This window comes from Chaetomium fimeti (assembly GCF_033439085.1).
Source record: "Chaetomium fimeti strain CBS 168.71 chromosome Unknown B0H64scaffold_14, whole genome shotgun sequence".
NCBI lineage: Eukaryota > Fungi > Ascomycota > Sordariomycetes > Sordariales > Chaetomiaceae > Chaetomium > Chaetomium fimeti.
The window spans coordinates 90,779-114,020 of NW_026944342.1; the positions used below are offsets into that span (position 1 = coordinate 90,779).

A 23,242-nucleotide genomic window follows, 5' to 3' on the forward strand; every position below is an offset into this window, starting at 1 on the left:
AGGCGGAAGGATACGAAAACGGAGTACGATACCCCGAGCAACTTTTCGACTACGCACAGGAACAGAATGCGGCGAAAGGAAGAAAACAGCAGAGCTGGGAAGAATACTGGACGCGACATCAGCACATCGTGCGCGCCGGACGACAAACCTCCGACCTTGAATGGTGGGGTTTTCGGGGCGAGAACAACACGGAGGGATTCCAGTTGTTATCAGAAGACCACGAGCGGGTGGACCCACGAAAAGAAAGTCACATCTACCTGCCCTGGTTCCAGTGCATCACGCACGAATGTCGGTACCACTTCCAGGACAAATTTCGCAACAGTTTCTGGCCCACAAGAGAAGAAAAGGGAATGCAACCCCTGCCCATCAGATGGGTATACGACAGCGGCGACGCTCCCGCAGGCATGTTGTGGGACACCCAACGCACTCACGAGGGCAGGCTGAGGGTTAAACCCAAGGCAGCCTGGCCCCGACGCTGTATGGCGGGCGTAGGAGTCAACGAATGCCGAAGCGCAGACTGCCTACCACACGCCGACGAGAAAATCTGGGGATACATGGAACAGCAATCCCAGAGGAAGCCACACCAGAGGACGAGAGCGTCCCGAAGGAACGAGAGGCGCCCAGTTGAGGCATGGGCGGCCCAATGGCTCCAAGAACACCAGACGATTGACGCCGCAAGCCAAGGTGCGGACAGGGACGCCTTGAAACACCACAAGAGCTTGGGAAACGGCTCAGGGCCCTCCGAGGGGCCCGGAAACCGCTAACTCCACAGCAACGGAGACAGGCTGCGCAGTACAGGAAGAACTGGCGCAAGCAGAAGCCTTACAACGACCTCCCAGCAGACGAACACGAAGTAGCTGCTGTACGAAGCACCAAGCCAGACAACAGGCTCTGGATCACAGCGCGATGGGGGAAGATCGAAGCCCTCGCGTTAGTGGATGGAGGAGCGCAGATGGATCTCATCTCGCCCGCATTTGTGAATCAACTCAGAATCCCATGGAGGATCAAGAAGCAACCACACGTCGTCAAGGGACCATTCGACACACAATGGGTACGACGAGAGACAGAACCACTCGACATTGAGGTGGAAGGAAAAACCACCCAAGTGGTGTTCGACATCGTAAACATGGGGCCGAAGAAAGACATGATTCTCGGGCGCCCATGGCATGAGGAATACGACCCAGACATCAGTTGGAAGGGAGATGGCCATCTGCGACCGCGGGAACAACGGGAGCATCCGACCAACTTGATGGGAGAACGCGCAGAACAGGAGCCACGGGAGAGCAGCGGGTCAGAACGAACCCCCTCTACGGGCCCACCGCAGGAAGCAGCCAGTGCAGAACCACGCACTCTGGAATCCGGAAGGAGCGGCACACGACGAAAGAAGCAGACACGGGAGGAACGAACCATCGCCGTCGTCTCAGTCGACGAGCACGGAATGCTCAAACACGAACAATGGGTCAATCAACTCGAGGCGGCAAGCATCGAGCTGGCAGCAGAAGAAGTCAGGGAACTCGAAGCAGCAAGCATCGAGCCTGGAAACAGCAAGTTCGCGTACTACGAAGGCACGGCGAAGAACGCGAAAACGGGACAGATCCCAGACGATTACAAGGGACATCCGGCGTTCACGGCAAAACATCTTGCAGGGCTACCAGACCACGGACCTTGGGATCACGAAATCAAACTCAAGGAAGGAGCCCAGTTGAAGTTTTTCAAGGTGTAACACACCAACGAGAAGCAAGATGCAGAGTTGAGGAGCTATCTCGAAAAGAACCTCGAGATAGGACACATCAGACCATCGACATCTCCAGCGGGCTACCCAGTCCTCTTCGTTCCAAAGAAGGATGGGAAACTCAGGATGTGTGTGGACTACCGACAGTTGAACGACGAGACGGTGAAGAACCGCTACCCACTGCCACTGATCTCAAGGCTTCGAGACCAGCTGTCAGGGGCACAATACTTCACGCGTCTCGACCTTCCAACAGCGTACGCCCACATCCGCATCAAGGAAGGAGACGAATGGAAGACGGCTTTTCGGACACCCTACGGACACTACGAGTACCTCGTCATGCCGTTTGGGTTGACCAACGCACCAGCGACGTTTCAAGCCGCTATCGATCACGCAATTCGACATTGCCTCGATAAATTTGCAGTCTGTTACTTGGATGACATTCTCATCTACTCCAAGACACTCGAAGAACACAAGAAACACGTGCGGCAGGTGCTGGACGCACTGCACGAGCACAAATTGTCAGTCAACAAGGACAAGAGCGAGTTTCATGTCAAGAAGACAGTGTTTCTGGGTTACGAAATCTCCCCGGGATGGGTCAAAATCGAACCCGAGAAACTGGAAGCTGTCAAGACGTGGCCGACACCGACGAACGCCACAGAGGTCAGAGGATTTATCGGATTCGCCAACTTCGTCAGGATGTTCATCAAGAATTTTGGCGACTTCGCGAGACCTCTGCACGAACTTACCAAAAAGGATGCCACATTCCAGTGGAAGCGGGAGCACGAGCAGGCTTTCCAGCGGATCCGCGATGCGATCATCGCCGACCCGGTGCTCATGCTGCCTGATCCAAGCACACCTTTCGAAGTCGAGGCTGATGCTTCGGACTTCGCGATCGGAGGGCAACTTGGTCAGAGGGACAAGGACGGCAAGCTTCACCCAGTTGCGTTCTTCTCCAAGAAACTCGAAGGACCAAGGCTTAACTACCCGATCCATGACAAGGAGCTTCTCGCAATCATTGAAGCATTTCAGGAATGGAGGCCATACCTCAGCGGCACGACACACGAAGTCCAGGTGTACACGGACCACAAGAACTTACGATACTTCACCACCACCAAGGTGCTGAACGGACGACAGACTCGGTGGGCAGAATTTCTGTCCGAATTCAACTTCACGATCCACTACAAGAAAGGCTCAGAGAACGCACGAGCAGATGCCTTGAGTAGGAGAGCGGATCATCACGACAACACATCTGAAGTCTCACCACCATTGCTACATCAACAGACAGACGGATCGCTACGGCACGCTTCCCAACCGACTGAAGACTACGAGATCGCAGCACTTCAGCAGCAGTCGGAAGATCCCGAAGGCAGGCCTCTGCAACCGTTTGTAGAATGTTGTGCGACTTTCAGGGAACAAAGATTGGAACAAGACTTCCAAGGAATCATCGCGGACGACGAACGCGATGCATGGCAAGAAGAGCCAGAATCCAAGATCGCGGGATTGCGACTTGAAGGAACGAGACTCTGGTACCACGACAAGGCCTATGTCAGGCTGGGTGACCAAAAGGAGCTCATTCGAAAGATCCACGAGTCGAGACTCGGAGGACACATGGGAATCAGCAAGACAATTGCGAAAGTCAAGCAGAACTACGACTTCCCAGGAATCAAGCAGACGGCAGAAGAGGTCCGGGCGGAATGCGACCTCTGCAAGCGGAGCAAGCCAGGACGACACAAGCCGTACGGGCTACTACAGCCATTGCCAGTTGCAGAACGACCATGGAGTTCGGTGACGATGGACTTCATCACCAAACTACCAGCCTCCAAGGACTCAGTAACGGGAGTAGAATACGACAGCATCCTCACGATGGTGGACAGACTCACCAAGTGGAGTTACTTCCTCCCTTACAAGGAGACATGGTCAGCAGAACAACTCGCAGATGTGATCTACCGCAACATCACCTCGGTCCACGGCTGGCCGGAGGAATGGATCACGGACAGAGACACCAAGTTCGCATCAAAGTTTTGGCAGGCTCTGATGACGAGACTGGGTACGAAAAGTAAGCTCTCAACCGCTTACCACCCACAGACGGACGGACAGACGGAACGACTCAACCAGGTCGTCGAACAATACCTACGGTTGTACGTCAATTTCCAGCAGGATGACTGGGTCGAGCTGCTGCCGACAGCGCAACTCGCCTACAACACCACCGTCACGGAGACCACCAGGGTCACACCATTCTTCGCGAATTTCGGCTACGAAGCAGATTTGCGACAAGGGCCCGAAGTTTCGGTGCCCAGAGCGGCAGTCAAAGCCGACAAAATGAGCTCGCTGCACGCGATGCTCAAGGAAGAACTCGAATTCGTACGAACACGGATGAAGAAGTTCTACGACAGAAACAGGCTCGAGGGACCTCGCCTAGAGGAGGGGGGCAAAGTCTACCTCATTTCTCGAAATCTTCGCACGAAGCGACCAAGCAGGAAGCTCGACTTTCGCAAAGTCGGACCGTTCAAGATCGACAAAAAGATTTCGGAGAACAATTACGCTCTCGCGTTACCCTCGACAATGCGACTACGGACCAACGTTTTCCACATCTCACTTCTGGAACCAGCGCCCAAGGGCGCACGACTCGACAAGGACGCCGAGGCAGAAGACGAAGAGGAAGAGTGGGACGTTGAGGAAGTCCTAGATTCACGCATCACGAAAGGACGGTTGGAGTATTTGGTCAAATGGCTGGACTTCGGCCCAGAAGACAATTCATGGCAACCAGCTACCAATCTCAACTGCCCCGAGAAACTTCAGGAGTTCCACCAGAGGAACCCGGATCGACCAACGGGAACCCCACGGACAGGTCGACCCCAGCAAGAGGGTCACCCAAGGACCAATCGAACCCGGAGGAAGGGTCGCCAGAGGAACTAAGTCAATCGTCAGCAACCAACAACGGGGGGGGAACAAGAAAAACGAACCTTGAAAGCCACGCAGGGTCGTGAGGGAGCCCGACGGAAGAAGGGTCTGCCGACGGGGGACCGGCAGCTGCTTTTGCCGCCGCCTCCTCCGCCTCCTTGCGCTCCAGTTTCTCCAGCTCCTCGATGGAATCGAGCCCCCGAGCAATGGCGCGCTGCATCTTCACCAGCCACGTTCTTTTCAGATTTCGGAGACGACGCACTTTGGCGTTGGCTGCCTCCGCCAGAGCCTCCGCCTGCTCCAGATCCGACTCAACTTGATCATGTTGAGCCACGATACGCTGAAACATTTGGGCTGTTACACCCAAGGCATCACAAAACGGTTCGTGTCGACGAGTGCATTCGTAACAAGAAAAAGAATCGTCGGAGGACACCTTGCACTCAATACCGAACTCCTCGCACCGAGAACAAGGCTTGTGCATAATGACTCCTAGGCGCAAGATACGCGCTAGCAACTCGTCACGTTTAATAGTTTTGGGATGAGGCGTAGAGGGTTTGGGTTTCGTTTTGCTTACGCGGTTCGACATCTTGTCAGCATCATCGCGGCAGTAAGGCGAGGACAGAAAGAAGGACAGGGAACCACGCACATCAGGGATGGGCTGACTGTCGCTACTTAAGCAGAAAGGTTGTTGGGGCCTTTCGGGTCGAAAGGCACGGAGGAGGGGCATCGTGTCATGATCACTGTGCCAGACGCACGGAAGCGGGGCGCGGGACGCCCCGAGCCAATCGTCAAGGATGGGAGCGTCAGCCAATAAGAAGCGGATCGTGTGGGAGAATTCACGATCCATGGGATCGTGGAATAGATAAGACGATCCAGGATGGATCGTCTTGAGGATAAGACGATCCAGGAGGCATAGGTACGAAGGTACCTACGGACCTAGATAGTATATAGTCACTCGTTCTGGAGAGCTCTGGGAGTTCTCCAGTTAGCAATCACAACTACAGTTCGCTACAAGCTCGAGAGCCTACTGTTGAGACAAGTCTTTGTTGTGCACCCTTTGGCTGCACCGAACCTAAGCACCCTTGAGAGAATACCTTCGACCGATACTGAACCCTAACAGGACGGGTCCAGAGACAGGTTCGTCACAAGAGGTTATTAAATACTAGTAATATATATATCGATAACTCCTAAACCTCTAGATCCTTTTCGCTAGATAGGGTAGGTAGGGCAATAAATATTCTCTTCTCTATTGAGATCACCGTTATCTTTACCTCTTAAAGTTATTATATAAGGTTTTAGGTAATCTTATTCTATTACTTATCTCTCTTCTATATCTAGTTGGTTAGGGTATAGAGGAACTCCCTTATATTTTCGCCTAAGTTAGCTATAATACCTTCTTTTATTATTATTATTTTTAATTAATAAAGTTGTTAAAGATAATATCGGTAATAAAGTTAATAAAGGTTTAATTAAATAGAATATTAAAATATTCTAGAATAATTATTGAAATTTACTATAAAAGCTACTAAATAATAATAGCTAATATAACTATAAAGATAGCTATAAGGATCCTAGATATTAGGATTAAAATAGGCTATAATAAAACTAACTATAATTCCAGTTTAGAATTATAGACCTTAAGAACTTTTAATTATTAGATAATTTACTCGAATTAACCTAGCTTATTAGATATAAAGCCTAAAGTAGGAAATAGGTTTAGAACTATTTTATTTTCAGACCTTACCAACCGATTAACGGTTTTGGGTACTACTACCAAAGTATAATGAAATTAAATATATAAAAGTAAAGAAATAAAGGAGAATAGTCGAAAACTACTGTAAAATGCGCTATACGGAGCTCATAACCTGTAGGACTCGCGATAGTAGAGTCGGTGGGAAAAACGTATGTGTAATGTTGTATGTGGGAGGAAAAGCTAGCTAGCCCTGCCACTGCGGGAGGATGTGGGCGGTTGCCCTGTACGTAAGGTGGGCTAGGGAAGGCCCCACCTCTCACAGGACTTGTGCTACACAATACTAGTTCCTTTCCACGCCGTGCTCGTTCATGTTGTGGAACGGGCCCAAACTTGTGAGGGTCCAGACCGTTCTCCTTCAACGCCGCTATATAATATCAGACAGTAGTGCAACGGTATCGCCTCATTACTTTTGTCTTCGCCGCCAAGATAAAGGGCCATCTCGGATGTGCTGGTAGAAATTCTCGACCTTCACTACCTAGGTACTCAAACTAGTCCCTATGTAACTTTCTATCCGGTTATGCCCACGGCATATGTCATTTTCCGGGAAAGCTAGCGTGCGGCCGCTTTGTTGGTAAGAAAATCACTGGGCTGGTTCACCGGTGCCCTTTGACAACTCACCGGAAACAGCACATGGGAACTAACCTCGGAACCCGATATCGATGCAACCCCTCCTCCGTAAATCGGCTCAAACTGCATGATGATGCGGTGGCACATCGTCTAGATTCGCGGGGGGATATATGCTCAGCCTAGGTGTGGCCCAAACGTTTCCAACGGCTACTGAGCGATGCCCGCTGGCGTACCCGAGGATTCGGTCCGGTCTTTGTTTGAACCTGTGTAGGCCCGTATTTATGATGGTCAAGCTCCTCGATGCCCTAATGGTCCTTTCCCTTCCCACCTTTCTCTGCCCGTTTTCACATTTACAAATCCGTATCGCACACTAAAATCATCTTGCAATATCCTCGCGTGCTTCCACAGCCTGAGCGAAACCTGCCACGATGAGCCCCTCCACACCGCACCGTATGCTTTCCTTCGCCTCCGATGCAGGCCAGAACGGCTCGCCTAGCAGGCTCCCCATGCTCACCAAGCCACTGACGAAACGCAACAACATCGTGGCAGGTATAGGAGAGTTCGTCGGCACATTCTTGTTCTTATTCTTTGCCTTTGCCGGGACGCAGATCGCCAACACCCCCCCGCCAACCCCGACAAATGGAAGCGACACAGCTTTGCCCGATACGTCCAACTTAATGTTCATCGCTCTAGCCTTCGGCCTGAGCTTGATGGCCAATGTTTGGGCGTTCTACCGAGTCACCGGGGGATTATTTAACCCTGCAGTAAGCAGCAGTCCTCAGCAATGCCTCTGCTCAGCTGACCATCTTCAAGGTCGCCCTCGCTCTGTTTCTAGTCGGTGGCCTTTCTGTCATTCGTCTCATCGTTGTCGTGATCGCCCAATTCCTCGGGGGCATTGCCGCCGCAGCGGTCGTTTCAGCGCTGTTCCCGGGCCCGCTGACCGTCACGACCACGCTTGGTGGGGGCGCAAATATCGCACAAGGCTTGTTCATCGAGATGTTCCTCACCGCTCAGCTCGTTTTCGTCATCATCATGCTCGCGGCCGAGAAGCACAAGTCGACGTTCTTGGCTCCAATCGGGATCGGGATCACTTTCTTCTTGGCTGAACTCGTTGGTACGTTGAAACTCAACCCCGAGATCAAAGCTTGCAACTGACTGTTGCGTGACAGGTGTTTACTTCACTGGTGGCTCGTTGAACCCGGCTCGTTCCCTCGGTCCTGCGGTCGTTAACCATAGCTTCCCTGGATACTTTTGGATTTATTGGCTGGGGCCTCTTCTTGGGTCGCTCCTCGCCTGCGGCTTTTACGTCCTACTCAAGTACCTGAGGTGGAAGGAGTGCAATCCGGGCCAGGATTGGTGAGTAGCGTCTTTATCTAGACCCCGGGTGTTGAGGTTGGTCCATGTAGCTAACCCAAAAATAGGGATGATGTCGAGAAACGCGAATCCGAGAGACATCTCACCAGCAAGGGGTCTTCTAACCATAGTGATAGCCCAAACAATGGTGCAGCCGTGGCCAACGGCGCCACAGGTGTACGGCCGGAGGCTTAACAAACTTCATGGCGTGGTTGTTGTGGCACAGGTTTGGGGCGACGACGCTCAAGGCACCGCAGGGGAGTATTTCCACACTAATTAAACAAAGAAGAGCCTCTCTTGTCGGTGTACCATGTGTGCGGCATAACTTGTGACGGGAACGGGAATTTGTTGCAGGCTAAAAGGGGGATCACGTTCCTACTCCTGTCCTTACATCATTAAGACCCTGTTGCAATGTCAGGTGGGATAATCTCAAGTACCATTACAATCACAGAGGACCATCGGCTTTCAACAAACGTGTGCAGTTGTATTGATCTAGTCTTGACATACGAAACACCATTCCTTCACCACACCTCCGCACTCCCAATTCCAGTTCACCCCAACACCTACTGCGGGTCACAGTACCCAAATTGAGGTTGACAGCCAACAATGTACGGACAGTACTGGTCACCATCACCGCAGTACCCAAACTGGCTACAACACCGCCCGAATCTCGACCCAAGACAGTTCACGTTGTTACCGCATCTGCCGTCGGTGCTGGACGTTTGGCCGGCTGGGAGTGTAACAGCAGGCGAAGAGGACGTCGTCCTAGAAGTGGTGGTGGTGGTGGTGCTAACTCTCGTGGAGGTCGGTGTCGTGGGGGGGCTGGAGGTAGGTCCGCTGCCGCCGGATGTGGTGGTGCCGTTGGTGATGGGGCCGCCGGGAATGCCTGGGATACCAAGACATGCGCCAAAGTCGCTCTGGCAACCGGCACCGCAGAATTCGAGGGAAGAGCCGCACCAGAAGAATTGAGAGCAGCAAGGTCCGAAGTTGGGGTTGCCGATGCACATGGTGTTGTTGCCGCACATGCCGTCCTGGGTGACGTCAAGATCCCCCGTCGGGACCGGAATTGTGACAGATGTGGACGTCGTGGGTGGTCTGACCGAAGTGGAGCTTGGGGTTGTCGTAGGAGGGACTGGAGTCGAGCTCGTGGTAGGGCGGGCGGTCGTCGTCGGGACCACTCTCGGCCACCCACACGTGCCGTATTGTGCCTGGCAGTCAAAGAGCGGGTGGCAGTGGTCGACCGAGTCTCCGCAGAAACCGTAGCTGGAACAGCAGAGATCGCCAGGGCATCTCCCGAATTCGGCTCCGCACTGTTGGTCCCCCTGACGCGCACCAAGCTCCGCAAACTCGCTGCGGTATCTGCCGCTGGACCTCGTAAGGCGGCGTCGGCCGGCCATCATTGCCACATCGGCATCCCCCTTCACCCCGGCCGGGCTGGCGCTCAGGGCGCCGGTCCAGCACAGGGCAGCTGCTAGGCCGATGTAAACGGATCTCATGGTGTCGACAGCCGGTTCAAGTCCGTGCGGTTATGCAAAAGGTGACAGGGTGCGAGGGATCGGCGAGAAGGCAAATCGCAGATCTTCTGGATAGGGGGGTATTGTGTGAAATTTGAAGCCCTGCATTTCCACCTCGTGCCAACCATCGATCATATGCCATCTACCCCAAAGCCGGCTGCCGGCCGTAGATCAGGAACCCGCAGGAAGGGTTAGGTTGTTTAGACAGAGGAGAGATGCCAATGCGCCCTGAAATTAATCTAAAGAGCAGAAGGGTAACAGCAAACACTATCCGGAGCATTGTTCGAGTATATCTAGAGAAACGACGAATGAGGCTAAATAACAGGCTGCCGATTTTACCGAGCTGAGTGCCCGTCTGCAGGAACGGCAGGAGTTATTCCGCGTCGTTGCGACTGAAAACCACCTTGGCAGTAGCTCGACAAAGCACCGCACTTTGAGAAGTTGGAGAGGAGTCCTCGGCATTCGAATGTGGCTCGGCATGGGCCGCATGAGGGGTCCAAGGGGAGTGAGAGGGGGGGTTGGTGGACGTGAGGAACAAGCCCGAGGACTCGTTCCCGACTGGTACGGTGACACTGGGAGGGCATGGAGAGCTCGCTTCCATGCATCGATGGGGTGGAAGGCCTGAGTGGGGATTCTAGAACACCGAAAACACCGTGTCACCCACTTCTTTCGGCCTATTCGAGTTTTGGTTCTGACCAAAAATGGTCTGGGCAATAAATAACCTGACTGATACCGTGTCCTTCCCCTCGCCCCGAGCCATGAAGCGAAGTCAAAAACTTCTGCTTCCGGAACATGACTACACGCGAGGTGCAAATCGGTCATCTCCGCAGTTGCAGTCTTCCTGCCAACAGCGCCAAAAGCTACCACACTCCAGCATTCATCGGTTCAATGGTATGGGATGAATCGGGTTGAATGCCCGAGGGCGGTCAATATTACTACCCTAGGATTATTCCCTGGTCAACCTTCAACTTACCCGCCTTGCTGTTGGACGGTTTTGCCCCCGCTCGCCAGGTTGCTCTCCCACCTCGGAGTCAGGTTCTCCTCAACTACCTGGTATCTCCAGACTTTGGGATACGGCCGGTGATCCGGGGGTGGCAATGGTTGACGGCACAGCGCGGATCACGTCTACCGCACCGGGCTGCTGGACCCTTCCCATGTGATTGTTGGGCGCCAGCATATTAGTGAGGTTACATCGGCGGATGTGCAATTTCTAAAATAATCCGAGGCGACATCTCGGGTCGGGTGATCGTTGCCGTCCCCTCCGCGGAAAAGAGCTTCCAATGTTACCAACGACACGATGACGATGCCAGCGCAAGCCGGGTAAGTTAGTATCATGGCATGCGCTGGGTATAATCGCCCGGGGACGAATGGAGTTGGTTAGGAGCAGGGAAGTAGCCACGTGTCAACACGATGGATATTATGGACACGGTCTTTGCTGGTGATAACAATGACCGTCCTCATCATCGGCGTGTCGTTGCTATGACTAGCGCTTCGTTCTTCGTGACCTGCAAGTGCAATGCAGTCTCCTAAAACGAAACCGGGGAATTCTTTGTCATAGAGTTTGGCAAGCGGGTCATGTTCGACCATCACGTTTTAACTTTTTCGTGTATAGGTAATTACCTAGGTAGTAATCGCGGATGGAAGAAACAGTTGTTAGCTCCGGTAAAGTTAATAGCTGCTAAATGGTAGCTACCGTTACATCTCGTATCAGCAGCTCGCATAAGCTCTAATTACGGTATCGGGTGCGTTCAATTGCATGCAAGCCAGCCGAGATAACCGGGCGATTCAGGGCCAGGGCAGCATTGGGCGGTACAATGATGGGAGCACCGATTCTTAGGTTTGCTTCCGCGTCGTGGTTTCTCAAAGTCTTCACACCTTGAGCCGCCCTACGCGGCGCGGGGGAATAGTGGCTAAAAGGTCAGTGATGCCGGCCCTGGTCACCGCGGCACGAGGAACGTCCGACATTCATCAGTGTTATGCTTGTCGCATATTGAGACGCGGTTCTGTGCACCTGAAATGGGATCGATCGACATTGGTAAAGATCCTGCGCGGCGGCTGTGGGTTTAGTTGGGGCCATAAGTGACAGTCCGATATATCGGCTTTAATCTAACCCGGTGTGGCCATCCAGTCGTTTTTGAGGCATCCATGATGAAAGGAACGGGTTGGGAGATCGGCGACCTAAGCGAATGTCGAGAACATCGAAGTCGCGCATGTAACGGAGAATGGAGCATCAGAATGGAAATGGAACTTTATGAGTTCCGTGGTTCGGGGAATTGGGTGCTGCGCGTGGTCGACGTGGTACATACACCCACCCTCCTTTGGTTTGGCGGGACGATTCGAGGTTATCGACAACACACCGCAAACGCGAGCATAAGGGTAGGAAATCGCTGGAGATAGTTGTGAGTAATCATGAAGAAATTGGATTATTCGGTTATTAACGCAGTATAATTTGGCTACCTCACCGACCGACCTACTCCTCAAACCTGGAGGCTGGAGCCCGAAACTCGGCCACTATGACCCAACCAGGACACCGGAAGACCTAAGAAAATCAGGGTTGTTGAGTCCTTGCTAACTAGACGTTGGGCCGTCGATGGCTCACAGGCGTCTTGGAAATGCAAGCGTCCAATGACCCACCCCTATGACGAAAAGCAACGCGAACCATAGTGGCAACAATAACGCTGATCCACCCTAGAACTGCAAATCAGTAATATGTGCCCGAAGGTTGAGCCACTCGAGGTGCCCTCCGATAGGCCCTCCTTCTCACTGCTCCATACCATCCTCCGGACCCTTGTGCCAGTTCCCGACGTATTGGTAGATGAAGTACTCGCATGTCGAAGGCGTACTCAACGCCGGCCTCCGCATAACAACCCTACACTTGCTCATTCATATCTGGACCCGCAAAGTTGGCATGCCCAGCCACATCGCACCAGTCGTCGAAGATATCCTCGCCCTCCACTGTCGGTACGGGGTAGTTGCACTGGTTGATGGACTGTAACATGCACCATTCCTCGTCCTGGCCGCGAAGAACAACTGACTTCAGGTTGGGAAGCTTGCCATTGCGGTGGCACTCGATCGGGATGTTCCGAGACCTCCGTGGCGTGGGTGGCCCCGATGCCCAGATCCTCGAGGGACTCGACGCTGCGAGGGAGGAAGTTGATCAGCCGACGGTGACCGTGCTCGTTGCCCGTATTGCCGTCACGGAGGAGCACACGCGGGAACAGGGACGGATAGTAGATGTTGTCGGCGCTAATCGCGAGGCGACGAAGGGCAGTGAAGACCGAGATTGTGGGGACGGCCTTGAAGATTTTCTCAATATCCCATGGGTGTGCGGCGAGGAAGGTCGACTCCGAGGTGTCAATGTGCATTGTCTTGAGGCGCTTGTGCAGGCCGTACTTCTTGAGGACTCGGAGGGCGACAACTTTGCGGTCTTGGACGTCGTCCCTTTTGGCACATAGTTATCGGGCCCTGGAGGTATGGTGAACAGGAAGTGCTAAAGGTTGCCACAAGTAGAGCATGCCAAATGCCGTTCAAAGCACTGTTGCTTGTGGCGGTCAAATTGAGGGTGGTGATGATGCTCTTGAGGGAAGGCCGACAAATTTCTGTGACCTGTTGCCCGGAAATGCTATGTTCACCGCCGCGGACTTCGAGATTGTGGGCCTCGGCAAGATGTGAAAGGATGCCAACAACTTAGCTCACATCGACGAGGCATTTGTTGGACTGGCGGTGGGGGTTCTCGTTCCTGCTATCCAGTCGTAGAATCTCAACCTCGGGCAGCAAGCGGATGTCGGGGTGGGCGGCCTGGTCGGGCGCGTGGCCATTGGCCTTGGGGGCCGGCTTCATCTCGGGGAAGACGGCAAGAGGCCACTCGCTCAGAATGGCGACGGCTTTGGCCTTCTTGGCTAGCTTGAAGAGGAGGGAGGCGTTTAAGCGCGCATTGGCGATGCGTTTCTGTCATTAAATGTTAGCCAAGGGTCATTCCACCCCTCACAGTGTGTGGAGGAGGGAACTTACGGTCGCCACGGGGGCATTGGTAGGGGCCCAGAAGGCTGGGCTGCCGCCAGGTACACCCAAAGTCATGTCGCCTGGGCGGAGTGGGGAGAAGAAAGAGTCCTCGGGCGACGGAAGTTATTCGAAGAGGGCTAGTAGTCGTTGCTCCCCCGTGGTGCTCAAGGAGTCCAGGTCGGCACCCTCGCCGAGCCTAGCCAGATTCTTGAGCGTGTAAACGGCCTGGGGAATGCCCAGATCCCGCAGGGAAAAGTCGAAGAGGGGGAACCGGCGATCCGGCGACGATAAAAAAAGAAAATAAGCCGCGGCGAGCGCGGCGACCAAGAGGGGAGAGGAGAAGGGACGAGGGGATGCACAACAGCAGCTCAATTATTTTGAATGTTTGTGAATTCTTTAGGGTTCATTTTGGGGCGTGCCTGGCAAACTGTCCTAATCTAGCAAGTGAACAGGGATATGCCGGAGTTCACAGTCGGAGCGGCTTTCGTAACGGAACCCGGCAGTCGTTGCCAGGACCCACAAGGCCGGCCTCCGCTCCGGGCCACCCCCCGGGCACCCCGAATAGCCTGCGGGCCTGCTGCTAAGCAGCTCTACCAACCCTAAAGGACCTTTGGCTGGTCAATTATGTGTAGGCACTCCTGAACTGCTTTGTTTCCCTGAGCTCAACCTTTCCAATTGCCTGTTGGCAGTAATTCCATTGGCAAACGTTCCTAAAGAACAAACTTTGATTCAGCTTTCTTTCTGCATGCCATTCAGGTTTCCTTTCGTTCTTCTTCAAGAACCTGGCAAGAACTTCCCCTGTGTTTTCTAGACGGGTACCCATGCACACATGACCAAACACCACAGAACCATTTTTCGTCTTTGCTTTTGAGTTTCTCTTTGATCTTCTCACAGTGCCCGACAGCCAGAAAGTTACGGCGGATGTGAAACGGAGTTCACGGGGAGCCTGATGCCTATCAGTTGGGCGGTCCCTTCGCCTGGTTCGAGTCCGAAAATGATGATAAAGAAAACGCTGCCCCTGGTGTTCAAAAGTAGGTACTATACTTGCCTCCCAATCGAGGTACATACGTAGTAACGTCTCAGGCTGTCAACCGTTTCAGCTCCCTGGATGGTGCAGAGTGAAGAACACAAGAACAGAGGAAGCGCGAGATGAGCGACGAGCGTGTCCTGTGCCTGTCCCATCCGGCGCAATCTTGCCGCCTTGGCGTGGCTAACTTTCCCCGTTTAGGAAATCGGCCGTGCAAGGCGTCCATTTTTCTAAGGCGAACTCCCGAGCCACATCATTAGTTAATTCAGTTGTTGGGTGAGCAGGGGCTGAGTACCTACCTAGGAGTCGTTGTCGGGAAGAGACGGGTGCCGACTACCGTTTTAGGGAGTCGGGATGGCTCAACCCCAACTTGAAGCCTAAGCCCCGACCTTGAGAGGAAGGACTGCTACAAAACAGCGTGAAGGTCTGGTCCAAGATTGAGAGGAGCGAGAGGCTCATACAAGAATGACACCTTCCCTATATAGATCTCGAGTATCCCGACTTCCACATGCACCGTGGAATCCGTAAACACCACAATGCTGTCGCTGATGCAACCTGTCGTAAGCCCAATGACTTTGCACTCCGAGGACCGTCGCCCGGGGACTCGTCCAACTTTCCGCCTTCTGCCCCCATGCGCTCATTCGTATGTTGTTCACCGCTACTTGTTACGGCTCATGGCCTGTGCAATTACAGCTAACGGTCTATCAGCAGTCGGCGCCCACGATCCTGGAGCGGCCTCGACCATGACCTCGCTGGGGTTGGTGCTTGGGCTGAAGGTGCAGTTGGCGATGGCAAAGAATCCACGTCATACCACCCGCCATGTCGCCGAAAGAGCCCATGCACCCCGAATCCCTTGTTCCTTCGTAGAGTACTCGCCGTCAGCAAGTCAATGCAAAGAGACGAGCACTTTTCGAGGCACAGGAACCTTCATGACCACGTGGAGGCAGAGGCCACACGAGCGAAGTTCAACATGATGGATCATTTCTTCAATGAAATTCAGGACTGCGGCGAGTGAGAGGGGGCCGAAGATCTCGATTCACGGCACGGTTTTGGCGGTTGTATGTGAACGACCTTTCCGGCGACGTGTTGGGTTGTGGGAAGCCCAACTGGGGGGTAATTGACTCCCACGCGCTATTCAGTTAGAAAAAGGAAACCCCAATCTGTGCATTTTCTGTTCCCGGGAAGAATGGAAATAACGCTAGCGAAAGATAGAAACCAAACTGTCATGAATCATCAACCGGATCTCATGTGCCAACGTATAATTTGTCGTCTTAGACTTGAGGCATCTCCAAAGCGTAAATGTCCACCTTCTCCTCCTCCCCGTCCACCTTCGCAGTCTCGCAGCCCACGAGGTTGTACCCGAGATGGTCATAAAGGCTCTTTCCCATAGGACTTGCCATGACGGTCAAAATCCAACCGCCCTTCCTCGCCGACTCTTCCACGCCCCAGTTGCAGAGCTGAGTCCCGGCGCCCCGGCGGCGGAAATCGGGGTGCGTAATGAGCATCCACAGATGAAGTTGTTGTTCACCGTAGCGAGCGAAGGACCTGTCAAAGCTCCGCGTCATCGCCTCCCCGTAGGCCACCATGTGTTCGCGGTTGGCGTCACGCCGCTCGTTGATGCCGCGATCTAGGAGCGCCGTTCTGTCAGACTCGCTTGGAAAGGTGCATCATGAGACAATAGTACCTCCGCCCTTTGCTTTGGTCTCAACAGCAATATCCCAGATCCCGACGGCAATCGGTTCGTCGACAAGGTCGTCCTCGGTGGCTGTGACGACAAACGAGGCAAATTTCTCCGGTTGGTCGATGTACTCTGCGTACTCCAGCCTCGTCCACTTTTCAAAATCTCCAGGGTACTGGTCGCGACCGGGGAATTTGTAATTGCAACCGGGATCATCAGGAAAGCCATCCTTCACCACCTTGATGATGGCGTCCAAATCCGCCTTGGTGGCTGGACGCCTGACCAGTGGTCGCCTCGGTCCGACTGGCCCACCACCCATGTTTTCCGACTGTCTGTCGTTGTGGGGCGTGGGGGCGAAGGGGGGCCTGGAGAAGTGAGGCTGGGTGGGAATGGGCCGTGTTGGGCACTTCTCGTTGCTGATTTATCCGTCACGCTTCGTGCCGAGACTAAGGCTGATTCGCTTTTCGATGGTTGAAAGGCTCCGAGTTCTCCCAGGAACCCTGGAACGGTGGCCGTAGCTTGATGCCTTATTTGTGGCTGGCTTTATTTTCTTTCTTGAAAAGAGCCTTGGTCATGGCAGGTGCGGGGTTCAGTCAGTCCCTGTTTGTGTGACAGGAGTCCCCAAAGGTTTGGACCAACGGATGACAACTTAACAAGACGAGGCTTCCCTCATGCCGATTCCCCTTTTTGGCAGTCGGCTCCTCTGGTTGACCGATTCCCTCTTTGGGGAGTCGGCCCCCCTCAGCCACAATCCAGGCACGTCCTACCTGCACCTCCCAGTGGCCGAACCCAAGCCATGTTTCATCAATCGGGCAAATGCGGGGCTCTGGCACTCATCAACCAGACGGAACAGAAGTTGTGAGCTTCTCGTCAGGGCCAGGTGACCTCCACCCCCAGCAGATAGAAATCGAATATCACCACCTCACCACCTTCCCCGCAGTTCTCTTTGCATCACGTCAAGCTTTTGGGCCTCGGTGCTGGCCAAAGACTTGGGGTTAACTTGGATGTCGGTGACGCCATCTTGAAACAGACGGGTAACGGGTACCGTCTTATTCACCGTCGGACCGCCCACAATTGGGTCCGAGAACCCGATTCCCTTATCAGTTAACCGATCGTCACCCCATCCACTGTTCACGAGGAGCACGCCATGTTTCTTCAGACGTCTCCACAAGTTAGAACCGGTCGAGATGAACAGGAGGAGTACGGGGACATGTGGCCTCTTTTCCCAGACCCCCTCGATACCAGCAGTTCCGAGTGGGAACTTTTCCCCGCCGCCCTTCAGCATCTCGACGACTTTACCTCTCTACTTCATCACCAGACACTCACAACCGCGGTTGACGAGTCCGAAGCCGTTCCCCTCCGGTCTCAGGACCAGAACCTGATGCAAGGCGTCGTGTCTGGTGACCAATTCTCTAATGTCGTCGCGTCTGCTGGACACCCTCACGGTTTGTCTTTGAGCCAAAGGCTCGAGGATCTCGGTGAGAGCGTTAGCCATACGTCGGTCTCGAGTACTGCTGGTGTGTCCGATTACGAGCTCTTCTATAGACCCCTTCAGTATATCTCCGACATCGCCTCTGTGGCTCAACTTCCTCGGGATCTTGACCAGCCCGCCGCGGTTCAACATTCGTCGTTGAACCGAGCTCAAGCCCAAGTTACCTCACGTGCCTCGGCTCTCCCTACCTTTGGCCCCAACATCTCTGACCCGGAGACTTTAAGGAGTGAGCTTGCCACAAGCTCCTCAGTCACTGGCTTCGAAGGCGAGCCATCCCCGGGCACCATTTCGTCTCGTACCATCTCTACTGCTACTGTTTCTGCTACCTCCGGTTCGCCTGAAACGATTGATACCCCGCCGGAACCGTCCATCAATTCGGAAGCGACGCTTCGGGTCATTCGGTATGGGCAAATCAGCAGGACGAGGGCCACGATGGCCTCACGGGAGCCAACCCAATTACCCCAACCAGTGAAATCGTCGAGCCGAGTCGCCAAGCAGAAGAGGCATCGCGCCGTGGGTACGAGAGTGGATGTCATGAAATCGGGGGCAGTACGTTGTCCTCTGACTGCTATTCCAAAACGCTACCTCCCTAGGTACCTAGCTAACATCGCCCTTAGGATCCCAAGACTGTCACCAAGAGAGATCAAAGTGGCAAATTTGGCGGTGATTTCATGATTTGGGGCCTTGACCAGTACGTGCGCACTCAGGCAGCGAATGCGGGAGAAACAGCGAGCCTTGCACGTCGCGCTCGCAATGCCTGCAAGAGATGCAACAAAATGAAGCAAAGTGTAAGCCTACTTTACTCATGTCTCCCACCGATAACGAAATCCATGCTAAAACTAGGCACTTAGTGTATCGCCCCCGAAGATGATTACTCGCCATGCAATCGTTGCAAGTCATTTTGGTTGAGGAACTTCTTTAACAGGCGGAACGCAAAGGGAGGCTTCCAGTTCCAACCCTGCTTCAAGGTTGAGATAATCGACCTCAAGCTCCACCGGCTAGGTGAGGAATATACCCTTTGCCCTCAAATCACCCCTCCCGCTAACGTTCCGAGGCCCGACAAAATACAACACTCTCGGCACGTGGGTGAGGGACAAACAAGAACTCTTGCAATATTTCGACCACGACACCACACAGCATCTGTTTCTTACCCAGGGATTCGGTGAAGGTACCAACAATGCGCTATGCTTGAGGGTGGCGCGCTTCGAGCCCGTTGGTCCCGAGGACAGGACTTCGTACTTCTGGACCGACAATGAAGGCCGGCTTCGGAGGCATGAAATGCCCCCATACTTCATCAGCGACCTTGACTTTGCAGAAACAAGTGTCCTGACGTTTCTCCGCGACGCCCGTGATGTATACATTGACAGGCTACTCGGGGCCGGAGACCCTTTGATCCGCCGGACGTTCGACATTGCCCGCTCGTTTTCAGCGGGCGGCAAGGTAGGAGCGGCTTCATCTCAAAGTACATAAAGGGTCAACCTTCGCTAACAAACTGGTCAACTATGCAGAGCCCCCTGGTCTCGGATGCGCTGGACGCGTGGGTTTCCGGGCGCTTCATTGAGGACCACTGGAAGGTGTTTTGTGGTGGACTTCAGATCGGAGCTACCATGACCGACGAGCCCGGTCATCCATACCACGGCTTCATTCCCGTTACGCCTATCATGGACACCCAGCTCGATGACCTCGTGATCCGCGTACTGATTAAACCCCGGCTCGCCAACTTTCTCGTTGGGCTCAAGAGAAAGCTAGACGAGAAAAAGCGAGAGAACTGGTTGGAGTTATTCCTGGCCACATTCATCATGATGTCCAACACTGGGTGGGTCATCAAGGACATGATGGCCATGACAAAATGGAAGGGGTTGAAGGTGAGTGGCAAAATTCTTGTCTGCGGTTTCAAGGTACACCCAGCTAACAAGTGAAATGCAGCCCGGCAACCGGGGTGGTGCACTCACACAGGGCTATATGCACGCCTGCAAGACGATGCTCGCTCACTTCCACTTTGCATGCGCCGGCTCCGTACCTCTGACCATGGACTTCGATAAGATGTGCGGGAGCGACAAGGCGTATCACGGCATGACCAATGATCAGCTTGAGTACGTCAAGTTCTTGCGGACCGAGATTGTCCGCCAAAGTACGTTGCTCCCCACCTCCCCGTTCCGCGCCCGGTTGGCTAACAAGAGACATCCCCAGGGATAAAGCTGGCACGATGGAAGGACCTATCCATGTACGAGGACGATGCATATTGGGTCTATCAACTTATGTGCCAGGACTGGAGTGGCGAGTACAAGCACCCAGGGGAGATTGACGATTTCACCGAAGACGATTTTCTCTCTTCCTCGTCTACGTAACTTCAGGGTCATAGAGCGTATATAGCAATTTTGTGTGTGGGTTGGCTGAGATTCAAGATGGGTTAGAGCGGTGGGGTTGGTTCAGAAGGCAATGAAACTGAAAACGGCTAGAACGCTGTGTGTTTTGGCTTCAAACTCAGATATTAGTCGGTTTCAGCTTCCACTACCTAGATTTCAAGAGTTTGCACCAAAAACACTCGAACCCGTGGTGTTTAAAACCGTCTAAGAGGCAATGTCGGACGGGAAAGCTCAAACGGACACGCGTTGAACTGGCGCTTTTCACGTCTCACAGGGAGTGACGAGACCCCGGGCACCAATTAGGCCGCTGCGGTTTTTCTCGTGGTGGCGCAGCCACTTTTTTCCGCGCATCCCACTGCAGTGACTGCACCCAGTGAGCGGCGGCCCTAAGCTCGCAGCCTCATTATCTTGTCGTTCATCAAACTTCCCCCTCAACTATTGTTATCCCCATGCACTGAGATGTCTTCAACACAGCAACCCGATACCCCCCTACTAATAGGAGAAAACATCATCGCCGATGATGACCACCCTATTCCCCCCAACCCAGAGGAGGAAACCTTGCTTCCTCGGCGTCCCAGCGCGATCACCTCGACGTCGAGCCGTCTCTTGTTCTTAATGGGACCTGCTTTGCTAGCCGGGTACGCGGCCTGGTGCCATTACCGTTGTTCGGTTACTAACAACGTACTTTTAGCATCTTCGTCAAGGCGTTCGACATTGCCTTTCTTGCTACGAGTTACTCGCGTCTTGGTGCGTTCCGTCTTGCGGTTAGGTCCTCTTTGTGGTGGGCTCGCTGCTAATTCCCAGTCTCCCAGCATCGGATTTTCAACATTTCAAGGACGCATCATGGGTCATGCTGACCGCGTCGATATGTTCTGCAATTTTTGTTCCATTGGTGGGTGAAAGTAACTCTGTGGGAGCAGTCCAGCGTTGCTAACGTGGCACTGAAGTATTCCTACCTTCTTGAATCATTTGGCATAAGGCGAATGATGTTTGTTGCGTATGGGGCTTTTGCACTGGGGTTGGCCTTCTGGTATTCCCCTCTCTCTCCACAGCGAACCCACGGAAAAGATGGCTAATGTCGTGACACAGTGCCTCCAGCACCTCCTTCTGGCAATTCTTGGGCTCCAGGTTCGTTGTCGGGTTTGGATCATCTGGAGTCACTCTGCTCTCCATGATTGTCATCAACGGTTCGTTCCCGTCCTGCCTTTGAAGTACTGGGGCCAACAATAAATCCAGAAATCGTGGGCATGAGACAGCTTGCCATATGGGAAAGTTTTGTGACATGCATCGAGATGGCGACAAGCATGACTGCCGGCCCCTTAGGCGCCTCAATGTACCGGTCCTTGGGCTGGCACTCGTAAGTGTTATCGAAACAGCGGAAATATCCCAAGACTAACATCGACCAGCGTCTTCTGCCTCGAGCTTGGCTTCGCGGCCATCGGCTTAGTCGTCTTACACTTCTCGTTTTTAAGACTACGGTCGCGCCCAGAGCATTCGCATTCGATGCTGCTCAATGAAGGGGATTCCAAGGTACCTCGCATTGATCTCGGGGGTTGGGTACTACTTAGCCTGGCAGTTATCGTACCACTCATCGCCCTTACGCTAGGAGACAATCTGATCAGCTGGGACCACCCGCTCGAGATTTCTCTTCTCATTTGTGGGCCCATTCTTATAGCGTCGTTTGTGCTCTTCGAAGCAAAAGCGGCTGCCGTTCCGATCATAAACATGACACCCGTCTTCAAGATGGAATACTTGGTGGTGTTGTTCCAAGTGTTTGGGGTGATATCAATCCTCAACTCGGTACCAAACTGCCTTAGTCTTCGGCCCAATGAAGTCCGCTTGGCTAACCGCGTCAACAGATTGTCTTCATCATCCCGCCATACATTCAAGTCCGCGCCTTTAACACACCCTCCTTCGAGGACTGGGCCTTGACTTGCGTGTTCCTTGGGTTTCCTCCCGGTGCCATCCTCGGAGGCTATCTGATCAAGTCGGGCACCTTTCCTGTGCAACGGATGATGTTGGCAAATGCAGTATTTCTGCTATGCTTTTGTGTGTTCTTTGTCACGAGGGTGATAAGTGCGTCGTTCAATCCCGCGATAGATGGCTCCATACGCTAAACGACTAACAGAACCCGAATCGGGGCGATATGCTCCATTGCTGGCTGGCTTTGGGGTCTGCACCGGCATGTGGCAGAGCTGCCTTTTGTACGCCACTCTGTCGAGCACGCAGAAACGCTGTAGGTAAATACCATGGGGTTCGACCATCTGCACCTACTGACCAAACAACAGGGTGGCCGCAGACGCTAGCACTGTATTACCTCGTCGAGACGTTCGGCGCAGATTTAGGAATGGCATTAATGTCAACCATCACGCGGTCCGTCGCAAAAGCCGGCATCCGAGCACGCCTACAAAATTCCCCAGCGACGGAAAAGGTTAGTCAACAAGCTGCCCATTGTTTCTATCCTTGTCACAAGAAACTCATGACGAGTGCAGATCATCATGGATGCGATGCGAGACCTGAACACGGTTGGTTTACTTGACCAAGAGACCCGTGCCGCGGTACTGGCTGCATTTGAACATGCCATGCATTCCTCGTTTGGTGAGCTATCCCGTGCATTTGACTGCGAGACCGAACTTTGCTAAAATATCGCAGTCTTGCCGTGTGTCATGGCCGCTATGGTCATCGTTCTGGCCGCTGCTATGAACATATGGCCGAGGAAGCCAGATCCAGAGGAGGTCGCATCTGAAGACCATCCATGATCACACTAGGGATCTGTGGAGGTGCGAAATCGGCCTAGGATCAGTGGCATGTGAAACCATGTGTAGATAATCCGAACTTGGGAAGCAACGAAGAAATA

At 53.5% G+C, this 23,242-nt stretch overlaps 7 protein-coding genes across 7 annotated transcripts; 4 read left to right on the plus strand and 3 right to left on the minus strand.

Moving 5' to 3' along the window:
• Positions 1-7,241: 7,241 nt before the first annotated feature.
• Positions 7,242-8,609, plus strand: B0H64DRAFT_61072 (aquaporin-like protein). The gene is made up of 4 exons (XM_062808506.1): positions 7,242-7,717; positions 7,767-8,067; positions 8,123-8,309; positions 8,375-8,609. The coding sequence occupies exons 1-4, from the start codon at positions 7,382-7,384 to the stop codon at positions 8,499-8,501; spliced, it is 951 nt and encodes a 316-aa protein (XP_062653748.1). The 5' UTR covers positions 7,242-7,381; the 3' UTR covers positions 8,502-8,609.
• Positions 8,610-8,860: 251 nt separating this feature from the next.
• Positions 8,861-9,944, minus strand: B0H64DRAFT_61088 (uncharacterized protein). Its single transcript, XM_062808507.1, has one exon. It carries the CDS (start codon positions 9,800-9,802, stop codon positions 8,870-8,872), a length of 933 nt encoding a protein of 310 aa, XP_062653749.1. The 5' UTR covers positions 9,803-9,944; the 3' UTR covers positions 8,861-8,869.
• Positions 9,945-12,371: 2,427 nt separating this feature from the next.
• B0H64DRAFT_452767 (uncharacterized protein) lies at positions 12,372-13,897 on the minus strand (the record flags this gene model as incomplete). Its single annotated transcript, XM_062807212.1, has 5 exons — positions 12,372-12,689; positions 12,748-12,854; positions 12,910-13,261; positions 13,539-13,768; positions 13,832-13,897. 5 exons carry the CDS (start codon positions 13,895-13,897, stop codon positions 12,581-12,583), a joined length of 864 nt encoding a protein of 287 aa, XP_062653750.1. The 3' UTR covers positions 12,372-12,580.
• A 1,931-nt stretch (positions 13,898-15,828) lies between these two features.
• B0H64DRAFT_412930 (acyl-CoA N-acyltransferase) lies at positions 15,829-17,127 on the minus strand. Its single transcript, XM_062804952.1, has 2 exons — positions 16,534-17,127; positions 15,829-16,476 (listed from the first exon to the last, which is right to left on the minus strand). Exons 1-2 carry the CDS (start codon positions 16,844-16,846, stop codon positions 16,121-16,123), a joined length of 669 nt encoding a protein of 222 aa, XP_062653751.1. The 5' UTR covers positions 16,847-17,127; the 3' UTR covers positions 15,829-16,120.
• Positions 17,128-17,238: 111 nt separating this feature from the next.
• Positions 17,239-20,641, plus strand: B0H64DRAFT_412933 (uncharacterized protein). The gene is made up of 7 exons (XM_062804953.1): positions 17,239-18,568; positions 18,637-18,807; positions 18,871-19,021; positions 19,074-19,459; positions 19,528-19,884; positions 19,946-20,150; positions 20,210-20,641. Exons 1-7 carry the CDS (start codon positions 17,675-17,677, stop codon positions 20,365-20,367), a joined length of 2,322 nt encoding a protein of 773 aa, XP_062653752.1. The 5' UTR covers positions 17,239-17,674; the 3' UTR covers positions 20,368-20,641.
• Positions 20,642-21,677: 1,036 nt separating this feature from the next.
• Positions 21,678-22,317, plus strand: B0H64DRAFT_332420 (uncharacterized protein; the record flags this gene model as incomplete). The annotated part of the gene is made up of 2 exons (XM_062801047.1): positions 21,678-21,742; positions 21,792-22,317. 2 exons carry the CDS (start codon positions 21,678-21,680, stop codon positions 22,315-22,317), a joined length of 591 nt encoding a protein of 196 aa, XP_062653753.1.
• Positions 22,318-22,398: 81 nt separating this feature from the next.
• B0H64DRAFT_61170 (uncharacterized protein) lies at positions 22,399-23,202 on the plus strand. The gene is made up of 4 exons (XM_062808508.1): positions 22,399-22,461; positions 22,514-22,816; positions 22,878-22,983; positions 23,038-23,202. The coding sequence occupies exons 2-4, from the start codon at positions 22,532-22,534 to the stop codon at positions 23,142-23,144; spliced, it is 498 nt and encodes a 165-aa protein (XP_062653754.1). The 5' UTR covers positions 22,399-22,461; positions 22,514-22,531; the 3' UTR covers positions 23,145-23,202.
• The last annotated feature ends 40 nt before the right edge of the window (positions 23,203-23,242 follow it).

Excerpts from the sequence above, each read along its gene's own strand:
- B0H64DRAFT_412930 (XM_062804952.1), bottom strand. The coding sequence starts at position 16,846 with ATGGGTGGTGGGCCAGTCGGACCGAGGCGACCACTGGTCAGGCGTCCA. Across the intron at positions 16,477-16,533 it reads GACCAAAGCAAAGGGCGGAG|ATCGCGGCATCAACGAGCGG; the intron begins GTACTATTGTCT and ends CGGCGCTCCTAG.
- B0H64DRAFT_61170 (XM_062808508.1), top strand. The coding sequence starts at position 22,532 with ATGCTCCATTGCTGGCTGGCTTTGGGGTCTGCACCGGCATGTGGCAGA. Across the intron at positions 22,817-22,877 it reads ATTCCCCAGCGACGGAAAAG|ATCATCATGGATGCGATGCG; the intron begins GTTAGTCAACAA and ends TGACGAGTGCAG. Across the intron at positions 22,984-23,037 it reads TGCCATGCATTCCTCGTTTG|TCTTGCCGTGTGTCATGGCC; the intron begins GTGAGCTATCCC and ends AAAATATCGCAG.
- B0H64DRAFT_412933 (XM_062804953.1), top strand. The coding sequence starts at position 17,675 with ATGTTTCTTCAGACGTCTCCACAAGTTAGAACCGGTCGAGATGAACAG. Across the intron at positions 18,569-18,636 it reads ATGTCATGAAATCGGGGGCA|GATCCCAAGACTGTCACCAA; the intron begins GTACGTTGTCCT and ends CATCGCCCTTAG. Across the intron at positions 19,460-19,527 it reads CGTTTTCAGCGGGCGGCAAG|AGCCCCCTGGTCTCGGATGC; the intron begins GTAGGAGCGGCT and ends TCAACTATGCAG.
- B0H64DRAFT_61072 (XM_062808506.1), top strand. The coding sequence starts at position 7,382 with ATGAGCCCCTCCACACCGCACCGTATGCTTTCCTTCGCCTCCGATGCA. Across the intron at positions 7,718-7,766 it reads GGGGATTATTTAACCCTGCA|GTCGCCCTCGCTCTGTTTCT; the intron begins GTAAGCAGCAGT and ends ACCATCTTCAAG. Across the intron at positions 8,310-8,374 it reads TGCAATCCGGGCCAGGATTG|GGATGATGTCGAGAAACGCG; the intron begins GTGAGTAGCGTC and ends ACCCAAAAATAG.
- B0H64DRAFT_61088 (XM_062808507.1), bottom strand. The coding sequence starts at position 9,802 with ATGAGATCCGTTTACATCGGCCTAGCAGCTGCCCTGTGCTGGACCGGC.